The sequence below is a fragment of the Entelurus aequoreus genome, linkage group LG18 (genome assembly GCF_033978785.1).
Source record: "Entelurus aequoreus isolate RoL-2023_Sb linkage group LG18, RoL_Eaeq_v1.1, whole genome shotgun sequence".
NCBI classification, from domain to species: Eukaryota; Metazoa; Chordata; class Actinopteri; order Syngnathiformes; family Syngnathidae; genus Entelurus; species Entelurus aequoreus.
Genome location: NC_084748.1, coordinates 4,838,817 through 4,852,481, shown reverse-complemented (window position 1 = coordinate 4,852,481; position 13,665 = coordinate 4,838,817). Strand labels below are relative to the sequence as shown.

At 38.7% G+C, this 13,665-nt stretch overlaps 1 protein-coding gene across 2 annotated transcripts in view; it reads left to right on the top strand.

The window, feature by feature from the left end:
* The first annotated feature begins 2,701 nt into the window (after positions 1-2,701).
* xpo1a (exportin 1 (CRM1 homolog, yeast) a) overlaps positions 2,702-13,665 on the top strand; it is a 40,025-nt gene continuing 29,061 nt past the window's right edge. The window contains exons 1-7 of one of the 2 annotated variants that reach the window (XM_062026327.1): positions 2,702-3,036; positions 3,140-3,203; positions 7,869-8,001; positions 9,023-9,124; positions 9,187-9,259; positions 13,445-13,506; positions 13,575-13,619. In XM_062026327.1, coding sequence (XP_061882311.1) covers positions 7,876-8,001; positions 9,023-9,124; positions 9,187-9,259; positions 13,445-13,506; positions 13,575-13,619 — 408 coding nt within the window. In that variant the 5' untranslated portion in view covers positions 2,702-3,036; positions 3,140-3,203; positions 7,869-7,875. Of the gene's footprint in view, positions 3,204-7,868; positions 8,002-9,022; positions 9,125-9,186; positions 9,260-13,444; positions 13,507-13,574; positions 13,620-13,665 lie in introns of both variants that reach the window. The other variant, XM_062026325.1, reaches the window with a different exon arrangement.

The following is a 13,665-nucleotide window of genomic DNA, read 5'->3' as shown; positions in this document are numbered from 1 at the left end:
CTCACTGGTAAGTGCTGCTATTTGAGCTATTTTTAGAACAGGCCAGCGGGCTACTCATCTGGTCCTTACGGGCTACCTGGTGCCCGCGGGCACCGCGTTGGTGACCCCTGTGTTAGAGTGTTTTACTTGTTTTAAGTGTTTTGGTCCTAAATGATCTCAGCAAGGTATTACAGCTTGTTGCTGAGATTTGATGAGCTATATTGAGTAAAACATGCTTGAAACTAGAATATCAACTGTTGCAAAGCTGTGTCATCAACACTCACAAGTATAAAACTACTTTTTTAAAGTAATAATTTCTTCAAGCATGAAAAAAAAAATGATGCCGAGCGCATATCATTATGTCAAGATAATGGCACTAGCATTTACTTCATTTAAGAATATTTTTCAACATATTGAACAAAAAGGTCTCTTTTTTTTCTACCAAGAAAAGTGCACTTATTAGTGAGAATATACTTATTTTATGGTATTTTTGGGTTTATTGAGGTTAGCTAATTGTACTTGTTTTGGAAATTCTTGACAAGCCAAATTTTCTTGTTCTATTGGCAGATAATTTTGCTTAGTTCAAATAAAATACCCCGAATGGTATGTTTTTTTCTTGTTTTTGAACGCTGACTTTTTGCAGTGCAGGGATTGTTCTGCATGTTCTTGCTCAAATCTGTGGAAAACCGGTCACAAGGGATTACTTTTCACACGTCAAAGTGAACTTTACTCTCGGAAGAAAGATGATGGTACTGTATTTGTGCACACCTGCCAAATTGTGTTGTAAACTAATATGAAAATCTGTTATGATGGATTGAATGTGCTGACACTGCATTACGCCTGATGGAGATGTTGCCCCTTTCAAGATGGCCGTTCCACGACTCGTCAGCGCCACTAGGTGCAGTGTTAAATACATACATGTCTATAATTTATAAACATATACAATAGTATCTTAAGTGATAATGATTTTGATCTTGTTAGTGATGTTGACTTTACATGACATTCATTAAAATAATATGAAGTTATAACTTTTATAATTGTAGTGTTTGTCAGTTGATCAATAAAATCATTTTAAGTTATAATAACTTGTATATTAGTAATGTTTGTGTCAGTTGATCAATAAAAGCATTTTAAGTTATAATAACTTATATATTAGTAATGTTTGGGACAGTTGTTGATCAATAAAATCATTTAAAGTAGTAATAACTTATATATTAGTCATGTTTGTGTCAGTTAATTAAGTAATTTAAAGTCATAACTTATATAATAGTCATGTTTGTGTCAATTAAAGTAATTTAAAATTATAACATATATTAGTCAGGTTTGTGACAGTTAGTAAAATAATTCAGTTATAATAACTTGAAATGATTGTATTAACTGTCACAAACATGACAAATATACAAGTTATAATAACTATAATAACAGTACCTATGACAAGTTATAATAACTTGTATATTAGTCATGTTTGTGTCAGTTAATACAATAACTCAGTTATGACTTGTATTTAAGTCATGTTTGTGGCAGTTAATAAAGTAATTTAAAGTTATAACTTATATATTAGTCATGTTTGTGACAGTTATGGGTAATAATTCAGTTATAATAACTTGAAATTATTGTACTAACCGTCACAAATATACAAGTTCTAATAACTCGTATTTTAGTCATGTTTGTGTCAGTTAATAAAATAATTCAGTTTTGACTCGTATTTTAGTCATGTTTGTGTCAGTTAATAAAGTAATTTAAAGTTATAACTTGAAATTACTGTATTAACTGTCACAAACATGACTAATATACAAGTTAACTTGTATATTAGTCATGTTTCTGTCAGTTGTTGATCAATGAAATAATTTCAAGTTATAAAATATTGTATATTAGTAATGTTTGTGTCAGTTAATGAAATAATTTAAAGTTATAACGTGTAGCGTTTGTTACAGTTAATAAAATAATTTTAACTTATAACTTGTATATTAGTAATGTTTGTGTCAGTTAATAAAAATAATTTAAAGTTATAACTTGTATATTAATAATGTTTGTGTCAGTTAATGAAATAATTTAAAGTTACAATGTGTAATGTTTGTGACGGTTAATAAAATAATTTTAACTTGTATATTAGTAATGTTTGTGTCAGTTAATAAAAACAATTTAAAGTTATAACTTGTATATTAGAAATGTTTGTGTCAGTTAATGAAATAATTTAAAGTTACAATGTGTAATGTTTGTGACAGTTAATAAAATAATTTAAACTTATAACTTGTATATTAGTAATTTTTGTGACAGTTAATAAAAATAATTTAAAGTTATAACTGGTATATTAGTAATGTTTGTGACAGTTAAAAATAATTGTATGTTATATATTGTATATATATATATTTATTATACATATTATTATTATATAAATTATTATATATATATTAGAAATGTTTGTGTCAGTGTTGATCAATAAAATAATTTCAAGTTAAAATAACTTGTATATTAATTATGTTCATGAAAGCTGATAAATGACATTTAAAGTTATAATTCATATAGTATTCATGTTTGTGGATCAATAAAACAATTTAAAGTGATTATAATTGTCATGCCTGGCAGTTCTGTCTGAGGCGGCAAAGGGGGCGTGGTCAGACGGACAGCCCCACCCCTCCTGTGACATACCGTGACGTCATCCTCCTCCCCGCCAATCAGAGCGCGCAAGGGCGGGCGCACAGTCCAAATTTTACGCGGCGCTCGGCGGGCCGAGGCACAGAGAATGAATATCCCGGTCTTAACCGGTTTGAGCCGGTCCGTGGATGGAAGCATGAGGCTTAGAGGACGAGCAACACTCGCACGCTTTTTTTTACATCTCCTCGCTTCTAAGTGTGCGCCGCGCTGAAATAAAAGCCGACTTTGGTTACTATGACCCGGCATAGTGACAACTTAGCAACTAGCGCCGAAAAGCACTGACTTTTTTTCCATTAGCATGCTAGTCGTTAGCATGGCTGCCATTACCGCTAATCAAAGAAACATACATTTCTGACGTGGACGCACGTTTAATACCACGGCGACAATCGACCCATACCCGACGTAAGGTCGTTTTTTTTTTTTTTACACATATAAGATATTGGTAACTGTCGAGCTAGCGTTAGCTCCTGGCTATCCGTGGCTAAACGTGCATTTTGTTGCCCAGCGCACTTTTGCCGAGTCCGTCTAAACTGCTGCTTTTGACCCGAGAGGACGGAGGACAAAACCAGGTGAGTTGAAAGCTGGACCCGGGGCGACTTTGCCCAACGTGGGCGTAGACGTTAGCATCTAAGATACACGTTAGCGTCGGAGTGCTCAAGCTAACACGACGCACGACTAATCCGGAGTGACACCGGACCGCAACCTGCGGTGGAAACGATTTGGTAGAAGTTGTTATAATTGCTGTCAACGGGACGACTCCGGCCCGAGTTCGTCCTCTTGTAGTGGACGTGTTTGTCCACGGAGCGGCGCTGTGACGGTTTGTAACGTGTTAGATAGTCCAGTGTTTTTCAGATGATCTAATTTCACCTATTTGGGTTAAAAATATATTTTGCTAACCAGTAATTACAGTCTGAAAATGATGTGTTGTTGTTGAGTGTCGCTGCTGTCTAGAGCTCGGCAGAGTAACCGTGTAATACTCTTCCATATCAGTAGGTGGCAGCCGGTAGCTAATTGCTTTGTAGATGTCGGAAACAGCGGGAGGCATAGTGCAGGTAAAAAGGTGTCTAATGCTTAAACCAAAAATAAACAAAAGGTGAGTGCCCCTAAGAAAAGGCATTAAAGCTTAGGGAAGGCTATGTAGAGCAAAACTAAAACTGAACTGGCTACAAAGTAAACAAAAAACAGAATGCTGGACGACAGCAAAGACTTACTGTGGAGCAAAGACGATGTACATCCGAACATGACATGACAATCGACAATGTCCCCACAAAGAAGGATTAAAAACAACTGAAATATTCTTGATTGCTAAAAAAAAGTAGATGCGGGAAATACCGCTCAAAGGAAGACATGAAACTGCTACAGGAAAATACCAAAAAAAGAGAAAAAGCCACCAAAATAAGAGAGCAAGACAAGAAGTAAAACACTACACACAGGAAAACAGCAAAAAAGTCCAAATAAGTCAGGGCGTGATTTGACAGGTGGTGACAGTACACCTACTTTGAGACAAGAGCTATAGTGATGCATGCTTGGTTATGCTTTAAAGTCATATCCAACAATTGCGACAACGACTTTTTACTGTCAATATCGACTGCTGAGTTTCCTTTTTTAATGTTTTCTGCTGGTGGTGTGCCTCAGGATTTAAAAAAAAAAAAAGTGCCTTGGCTCAAAAAAGGTTGAAAAACACTGGTCTAAGCTACATGTTAGCGTCGGAGTGCACAAGCTATCACGATGCCGGCTAAGCGTTCGCACGACTAATCCGGAATGACAACCGCAACCTGCGGTGGAAACGATTTGGTAGAACTTGTTATAATTGCTGTCAACGGGACGACTCCGGCCCGAGCTCGTCCTGTTGTAGTGGACGTGTTTGTCCACGGAGCGGCGCTGTGACGGTTTGCAGCGTGTTAGTTAGTCCAGTGTTTTTTAGTCTGGTGTGCCGTGGGAGATGATCTAATTTCACCTTTTTGGGTTAAAAATATCTTTTGCAAACCAGTATTTACAGTCTGAAAATGATGTGTTGTTGTTGAGTGTCGGTGCTGTCTAGAGCTCGGCAGAGTAACCGTGTAATACTCTTCCATATCAGTAGGTGGCGGCCGGTAGCTAATAGCTTTGTAGATGTCGGAAACAGCAGGAGGCAGTGTGCAGGTAAAAAAAAAGGTGTCTAATGCTTAAACCAAAAATAAACAAAAGGTGAGTGCCCCTAAGAAAAGGCATTAAAGCTTAGGGAAGGCTATGCAGAGCAAAACTAAAACTGAACTGGCTACAAAGTAAACAAAAACAGAATGCTGGACGACAGCAAAGACTTACTGTGGAGCAAAGACGATGTACATCCGAACATGACATGACAATCGACAATGTCCCCACAAAGAAGGATTAAAAACAACTGGAATATTCCTGATTGCTAAAACAAAGTAGATGCGGGAAATACCGCTCAAAGGAAGACATGAAACTGCTACAGGAAAATACCAAAAAAAGAGAAAAAGCCACCAAAATAGGAGCGCAAGACAAGAACTAAAACACTACACACAGGAAAACAGCACAAAAGTCCAAATAAGTCAGGGTGTGATGTGACAGGTGGTGACAGTACACCTACTTTGAGACAAGAGCTATAGTGATGCATGCTTGGTTATGCTTTAAAGTCATACCCAACAATTGCGAGAACGACTTTTTACTGTCAATATCGACTGCTGAGTTTCCTTTTTTAATGTTTTCTGCTGGTGGTGTGCTTCCGGATTTTAAAAAAAAATAAGGGCCTTGGCTCAAAAAAGGTTGAAAAACACTGGTCTAAGCTACATGTTAGCGTCGGAGTGCACAAGCTAACACGATGCCGGCTAAACGTTTGCACGACTAATCCGGAACGACACCGGACCGCAACATGCGGTGGAAACGATTTGGTAGAACTTGTTATAATTGCTGTCAACGGGACGACTCCGGCCCGAGCTCGTCCTGTTGTAGTGGACGTGTTTGTCCACGGAGCGGCGCTGTGACGGTTTATACTGTGTTAGTTAGTCCAGTGTTTTTCAGTCTGGTGTGCCGTGGGAGATGATCTAATTTCACCTATTTGGGTTAAAAATATCTTTTGCAAAGCAGTAATTACAGTCTGAAAATGATGTGTTGTTGTTGAGTGTCGGTGCTGTCGAGAGCTCGGCAGAGTAACCGTGTAATACTCTTCCATATCAGTAGGTGGCGGCCGGTAGCTAATTGCTATGTAGATGTCGGTAACAGCGGGAGGCATAGTGCAGGTAAAAAGGTGTCTAATGCTTAAACAAAAAATAAACAAAAGGTGAGTGCCCCTAAGAAAAGGCATTAAAGCTTAGGGAAGGCTATGTAGAGCAAAACTAAAACTGAACTGGCTACAAAGTAAACAAAAACAGAATGCTGGACGACAGCAAAGACTTACTGTGGAGCAAAGACGATGTACATCCGAACATGACATGACAATCGACAATGTCCCCACAAAGAAGGATTAAAAACAACTGAAATATTCCTGATTGCTAAAACAAAGTAGATGTGGGAAATATCGCTCAAAGGAAGACATGAAACTGCTACAGGAAAATACCAAAAAAAGAGAAAAAGCCACCAAAATAAGAGCGCAAGACAAGAAGTAAAACACTACACACAGGAAAACAGCAAAAAACTCCAAATAAGTCAGGGTGTGATGTGACAGGTGGTGACAGTACACCTACTTTGAGACAAGAGCTATAGTGATGCATGCTTGTTTATGCTTTAAAGTCATATCCAACAATTGCGACAACGACTTTTTACTGTCAACTGAGTTTCGTTTTACTACATTTCTGCTGGTGGTGTGCCTCTGCATTTTTTAAACGCAAAAAATGTGGCTTGGCTCAAAAAAGGATGAAAAACACTGAGTTAGTCCAGTGTTTCTCAACCTTTTCTGAGCCCAGGCACATTTTTTCTTCATTGAAAAAATGCGGAGGCACACCACCAGCAGAAATGTATTAAAAACGAAACTCCGTTGACAGTAAAAAGTCGTCACAATTGTTGGATATGACTTTAAAGCATAACCAAGCATGCATCACTATAGCTCTTGTCTCAAAGTAGGTTTACTGTCACCACCTGTCACATCACGCCCTGACTTATTTTGTAGTGTTTTAGTTCTTGTCTTGCGCTCCTATTTTGGTGGCTTTTCCTGTTTTGTCGGCAGTTTCATGTCTTCCTTGAACGATATTCCCCACACCTGCTTTGTTTTCGCAATCAAGACTATTTAAGTTGTGCGGACGCTATCCTTTTTCGCGGGGACATTGTTGATTCTCATGTCATGTACAGATGTACTTTGTGGACGCTGTCTTTGCTCCACAGTAAGTCTTTGCTGTCGTCCAGCATTCTGCTTTTGTTTACTTTGCAGTAGGGCTGCAACAACTAATCGATTAAAATCGATTATAAAAATAGTTGCCGATTAATTTAGTCATCGATTCGTTGGATCTATGCTATGCGCATGCACAGAGGCTTTTTAAATTTTTTTTTTTTTTAAATAAACCTTTATTTATAAACTGCAACATGTACAAACAGCTGAGAAACAATAATCAAAATAAGTATGGTGCCAGTATGCTGTTTTTTTCCCAATAAAATACTGGAAAGGATAGAAATGTAGTTTGTCTCTTTTATCCGATTATTAATCGGAGTAATAATCGACAGATTAATCGATTATCAAATTAATCGTTAGTTGCAGCCCTACTTTGCAGCCAGTTCAGTTTTAGTTTCATTGTGCGTAACCATCCCTAAGCTTCAATGGCTTTTCTTATCGGTTGCTTTTTGTTTATTTTTGGTTTAAGCGTTGGATACCTTTTTACCTGCATACTGCCTCCCGCCGTCGTCTGCATTTTGTGATCACGACAAAAATCTACAAAGCAGATAGCTACCTACTTAAATGGAAGAGTATTACATGGTTACTCTGCCGAGCTTTAGACAGCACCGACACTCAACAAGGGCACATTTGCAGATTATAATTACTCGTTTGCAAAAAATATTTTTAACCCAATTAGGTGAAATGACATAATCTCCTACGGCACACCAGACTGTATTTGGTTGAAAAACACTGTTCGAAGCATGCAGCTTGTTTATACATTGATTTATTGTCTTATGAAAGAATCACTTGTTAATAAATACCTCTGACATGATTACGTTTTCTTCTTAGCTGCGACTCTTAGTATTACTTTGATTGTCGGAGAATAATTCAGGTCATGAAGCCCCAAGTTGACATTTGACCTTCCTTTCAGACTCTCTATGCCAGCAGAAATGACCATGTTGGCCGACCACCCAGCCAGACAGCTGCTGGACTTCAGCCAGAAGCTGGACATCAACCTGCTGGACAACGTGGTCAACTCCATGTACCACGACATCGGTTCTCAGGTGAGCTGACGCCGTCTGTAAGCGGGTGTCGCACAGTCCGTTAATACGCCGCCCGTGTCAACAACACCCATTGATTGATTGAGACTTTTATTAGTAGGTTGCACAGTGAAGTACATATTCCGTACAATTGACCACTAAATGGTAACACCCGAATAAGTTTTTCAACTTGTTTAAGTCGGGGTCCACTTAAATTGATTCATGATACAGATATATACTATCACATATACTATCATCATAATACAGTCATCACACAAGATAATCACATTGAATTATTTACATTATTTACAATCAGGGGTGTGGAGGGGGGGGATATGGACATCAAGTAGTGGACATAGAGAGAGAGAGAGAGATCTCAGAAGGCATAAGAAAAAGAAAAAGTATCTGCATTTGATTGTTTACATTTGATTATTAGCAATCCGGGGAGGGTGTTAGTTTAGGGTTGTAGCTGCCTGGAGGTGAACTTTTATTGCGGTTTTGAAGGAGGATAGAGATGCCCTTTCTTTTATACCTGTTGGGAGCGCATTCCACATTGATGTGGCATAGAAAAAGAATGAGTTAAGACCTTTGTTAGTTCGTAATCTGGGTTTAACGTTGTTAGTGGAGCTCCCCCTGGTGTTGTGGTTATGGCGGTCATTTACGTTAAGGAAGTAGTTTGACATGTACTTCGGTATCAGGGAGGTGTAGCGGATTTTATAGACTAGGCTCAGTGCAAGTTGTTTAACTCTGTCCTCCACCTTGAGCCAGCCCACTTTAGAGAAGTGGGTAGGAGTGAGGTGGGATCTGGGGTGGAGGTCTAGAAGTAACCTGACTAGCTTGTTCTGAGATGTTTGGAGTTTAGATTTGAGGGTTTTGGAGGTGCTAGGGTACCAGGAAGTGCATGCGTAATCGAAAAAGGGTTGAACGAGAGTTCCCGCCAGAATCCTCAAGGTGCTTTTGTTGACCAGAGAGGAAATTCTGTAGAGAAATCTTGTTCGTTGGTTAACCTTTTTGATTACCTTTGTTGCCATTTTATCACATGCAGCAACGGGTGGCCCAGGAAGTGCTCACCAACCTGAAGGACCACCCGGACGCGTGGACCAGAGTGGACACCATCCTGGAGTTTTCCCAGAACATGAAAACCAAGGTAGCGTTGCTTCAGAAGCCGAAGTCGTGAAAACACCTGTGCTTATTCTTCTTCTTCTTCAGTATTATGCGCTGCAGATTCTGGAGACCGTCATCAAGACCCGCTGGAAGATTCTTCCCAGAAACCAGTGTGAAGGTTTGTTTCTCACTTTGTCTGATCCAGTGTGTGAGCTCGGCTTGTCAGAAGTATCCACACTTGATACTAGGACGGGGCGATAAGTCGATGTCATATATCGCTAAAGACACGTAATCCATAGCAATTAAAAACTACGTTTGATAGAACGTTCGATCATATACAATTATAAGAAGGCAGAGGTATGGAAGCAAGGTTGGTTGCACGAACAAAGGCACTCGCTCTCTGGTAACGGAGCAACGCAGGAAGTGAGTGGGAGTGACACGCTAACAGCCACTCGTGTAAAAGTTTGGTTTACTGGCGATTGATTCTTTGCATGGAGCGAGAAGAGAAAGTCAAAATGAAGAAATTGTGGTTAAAAGAGGACCGTAGTCAGACCAGTGTGGTGTGTAAATGATGCAAGGCGCTCGTCCCCGCCAAGACCGCTAATACCACGCCACCTTAGCCGCGCTCACCCTTTCAGAGCACAGCTGTAACTTCCTGCCACTAAACATGTAGGAAATAGTTATCAGGTTTCTCTGTTTACATTTATTCATTTATTCACCCTGTGCTTAAAGGCCTACTGAAAGCCACTACTAGCGACCATGCAGTCTGATAGTTTATATATCAATGATGAAATCTTAACATTGCAACACATGCCATTACGGCCGGGTTAACTTATAAAGTGCAATTTTAAAAATCCCACCACACTTCCGGTTGAAAAACTCCTTTGGATATGATTTATGCGCGTGACGTCACGAAATCCACAGAAGTGGTTGTACCCCATCTGACCCGATATAAAAACCTCTTGTTTTCTTAGACAAAATTCCTCAGTATTCTGGACATCTGTGTTGGTGAATCTTTTGCAATTTGTTTAATGAACAATGGAGGCTGCAAAGAAGAACGTTGTAGGTGGGATCGATCGGTGTATTAGCAGCTAAGTACAATACTTACAGCAACACAACAAGGACTACTTACTACGCCTAGCCGATGCTTGCCGCCAAACCCACGGATGAAGTCCTTCGTCGCGCCGTCGATCGCTGGAATGCAGGTGAGCACGGCTGTTGATGGGAAGATGAGGGCTGGCTGGCGTAGGTGGAGCGCTAATGTTTTTATCATAGTTCTGTGAGGTCCGGTTGCTAAGTTGCTAAATTAGCCTTAGCGTCGTTAGCAATAGCATTGTTAAGCCTTACCAGGCTGAGAATTTTTAACCGCGTAGTTACATGTACATGGTTTAATAGTATTGTTGATCTTCTGTCTATCCTTCCAGTCAGGGGTTTATTTCTTTTGTTTCTATCTGCATTTGAGAACGATGCTATCACGTTAGCTCAGTAGCTAAGTGTGTCACCGATGTATTGTCGTGGAGATAAAAGTCACTTTAAATGTCCATTTCGCGTGCTCGACTCTCATTTTCAAGAGGATATAGTATCCGAGGTGGTTTAAAATACAAATCCGTGATCCACAATAGAAAAAGGAGAGTGTGGAATCCAATGAGCCAGCTTGTACCTAAGTTACGGTCAGAGCGAAAAAAGATACGTCCATCACTGCCTCTCAAGTCCTTCACTGTAACGTTCCTCATCTACGAATCTTTCATCCTCGCTCAAATTAATGGGGTAATCGTCACTTTCTCGGTCCGAATCTCTCGCTCCATTGTAAACAATGGGGAATTGTGAGGAATACTAGCTCCTGTGACGTCACGCTACTTCCGGTACAGGCAAGGCTTTTTTTAATCAGCGAGCAAAAGTTGCGAACTTTATCGTCGATTTTCTCTACTAAATCCTTTCAGCAAAAATATGGCAATATCGCGAAATGATCAAGTATGACACATAGAATGGATCTGCTATTCCCGTTTAAATTAAAAAAATTCATTTCAGTAGGCTTTTAACCTCTATTTACCTCCCACTTAACTACCGGCTAGTGTCACACCTCTCCTTTATCTCTAAAATTCTCAAAGAAATTGTTGCACAGCATCAAAATTAATACTTGACGTCCAACACTCTGTAAACCCTTTCAGTTGGCTTTTATTTTCACACTTTGCACTATTTTCAAAAACTTTATTAAGCATTCCTTATTTTTAAGAGGTTATTGTTAACTGTTCAGTGTAATTTTACATTACATACTAAATTTTTACATTGAGTATGGAGATTAATTTGTGTTTTTATTCCGAAAGCTTTTTCTGAATACTGAATTCATGTAAGTGATTTTTTTGTTTGAATTTTGTGAACTGAATTTTTTTACAACAACTTATGTGGACAAAATATCATGGAATAGAATTTGTGAGCAAAGTTTGTGTTTTTCAAAATTAGTGTAAAAAGGAAACGTTTGTTGCTTGAAATCTCGACTCACTTCTGCAGCGGTTAATTTGGGACTTTAATACAAAAGCTTTTTTTGGACTGAAATTTGTTTACATCAAATTATGCTGACAATTTCACTGAATAAAATTTGTGAGCAAAATGTATGTTTTAAAAATTGATTTTGTTAAAATACTGCTTTAGAATTCAGTGTGTAAAAATTCAAACGCCTAATATCATTGTCCGAAAAAGCTTTTGCAATAAAAACCCAAATTAGCGTCTTTATTTAAGTTTTCCATGCTTGTGTTGACATTAAATTTCTGCCTTGATAGATGAAGGATTATAATCAGAGGAAGTTACCTCTATTTACCTCCACCTGTACTACTGGCTGGTGTCGCACCTCCCCTTTAGCTCTCAAATTCTCTAAGAAATTGTTGCACAGCAGCCAAACGAATACCGTATTTTTTGGACTATAAGTCGCAGTTTTTTTCATAGTTTGGCCGGGGGTGGGACTTATACTCAGGAGCGACTTATGTGTGAAATTATTAACACATTGCCGTCAAATATCAAATAATATTATTTAGCTCATTCACGTAAGAGACTAGACGTATAAGATTTCATGGGATTTAGCGATTAGGAGTGACAGATTGTTTGGTAAACGTATAGCATGTTCTATATGTTATAGTTATTTGAATGACTCTTACCATAATATGTTACGTTAACATACCAGGCACGTTCTCAGTTGGTTATTTATGCCTCATATAACGTACACTTATTCAGCCTGTTGTTCACTATTCTTTATTTATTTTACATTGCCTTTCTTGGTGTTGGGTTTTATCAAATACATTTCCCCAAAAAATGCGACTTATACTCCGGTGCGACTTACACTACCGTTCAAAAGTTTGGGGTCACCCAAACAATTTTGTGGAATAGCCTTCATTTCTAAGAACAAGAATAGACTGTCGAGTTTCAGATGAAAGTTCTCTTTTTCTGGCCATTTTGAGCGTTTAATTGAGCCCACAAATGTGATGCTCCAGAAACTCTATCTGCTCAAAGGAAGGTCAGTTTTGTAGCTTCTGTAACGAGCTAAAGTGTTTTCAGATGTGTGAACATAATTGCACAAGGGTTTTCTAATCATCAATTAGCCTTCTGAGCCAATGAGCAAACACATTGTACCATTAGAACACTGGAGTGATAGTTGCTGGAAATGGGCCTCTAAGCACCTATGTAGATATTGCACCAAAAAGCAGACATTTGCAGCTGGAATAGTCATTTACCACATTAGCAATGTATAGAGTGTATTTCTTTAAAGTTAAGACTAGTTTAAAGTTATCTTCATTGAAAAGTACAGTGCTTTTCCTTCAAAAATAAGGACATTTCAATGTGACCCCAAACTTTTGAACGGTAGTGTATATATGTTTTTTTCCTTCTTTACTATGCATTTTTGGCCCGGTGCGACTTATACTCCGAAAAGTACGGTACTTGACGTCTAACACTCTGTAAACCCTTTCAGTCGGCTTTCATTTTCACACTGCCTGGTGTCGCACCTACCCTTTATCTCTAAAATTGCTCAGGGATTAAAATCAGAGGAAGTTACATTTCAAATTAAAAATATTTACATTTCATTACAAAGGACGTGTCACACTACCACCATATTGAAATGATACTAAAAAACATAATTGAATAAAATTGTCGACTGCTGTTATTTATGATTACGTTTAAAAGCAGAGTGTTGTTTTGATATGAGGTTGTAGATATTTTCTACAACATTCTGTTGCTCACAGATCTTAAATACTTGACACTTTTCAATAAAGTAGTCAATAAAAAAAAAAAAGTACAAGGGTTAAGGTGTTTTATTTTTATCATGGTATGGAAAAGGCTGGTGTCAGCTTTTAAAGGCACCCTGCATGTTTTCCAGGCATCAAGAAGTACGTGGTGGGACTCATCATCAAGACGTCCTCGGACCCAGCAAACATGGAGGTCATTTTACATGTGCAGCGCATGCGTTGTTGTTCAAATCTTGACTGTGTCTGTGTGTGTCTCTGTAGAAAGAGGGCGTGTACATCTCCAAGCTCAACATGATCCTGGTGCAGGTACACGCTGACCGTCAACACGCTGGTGATCTCCTCTAAAGCGCCT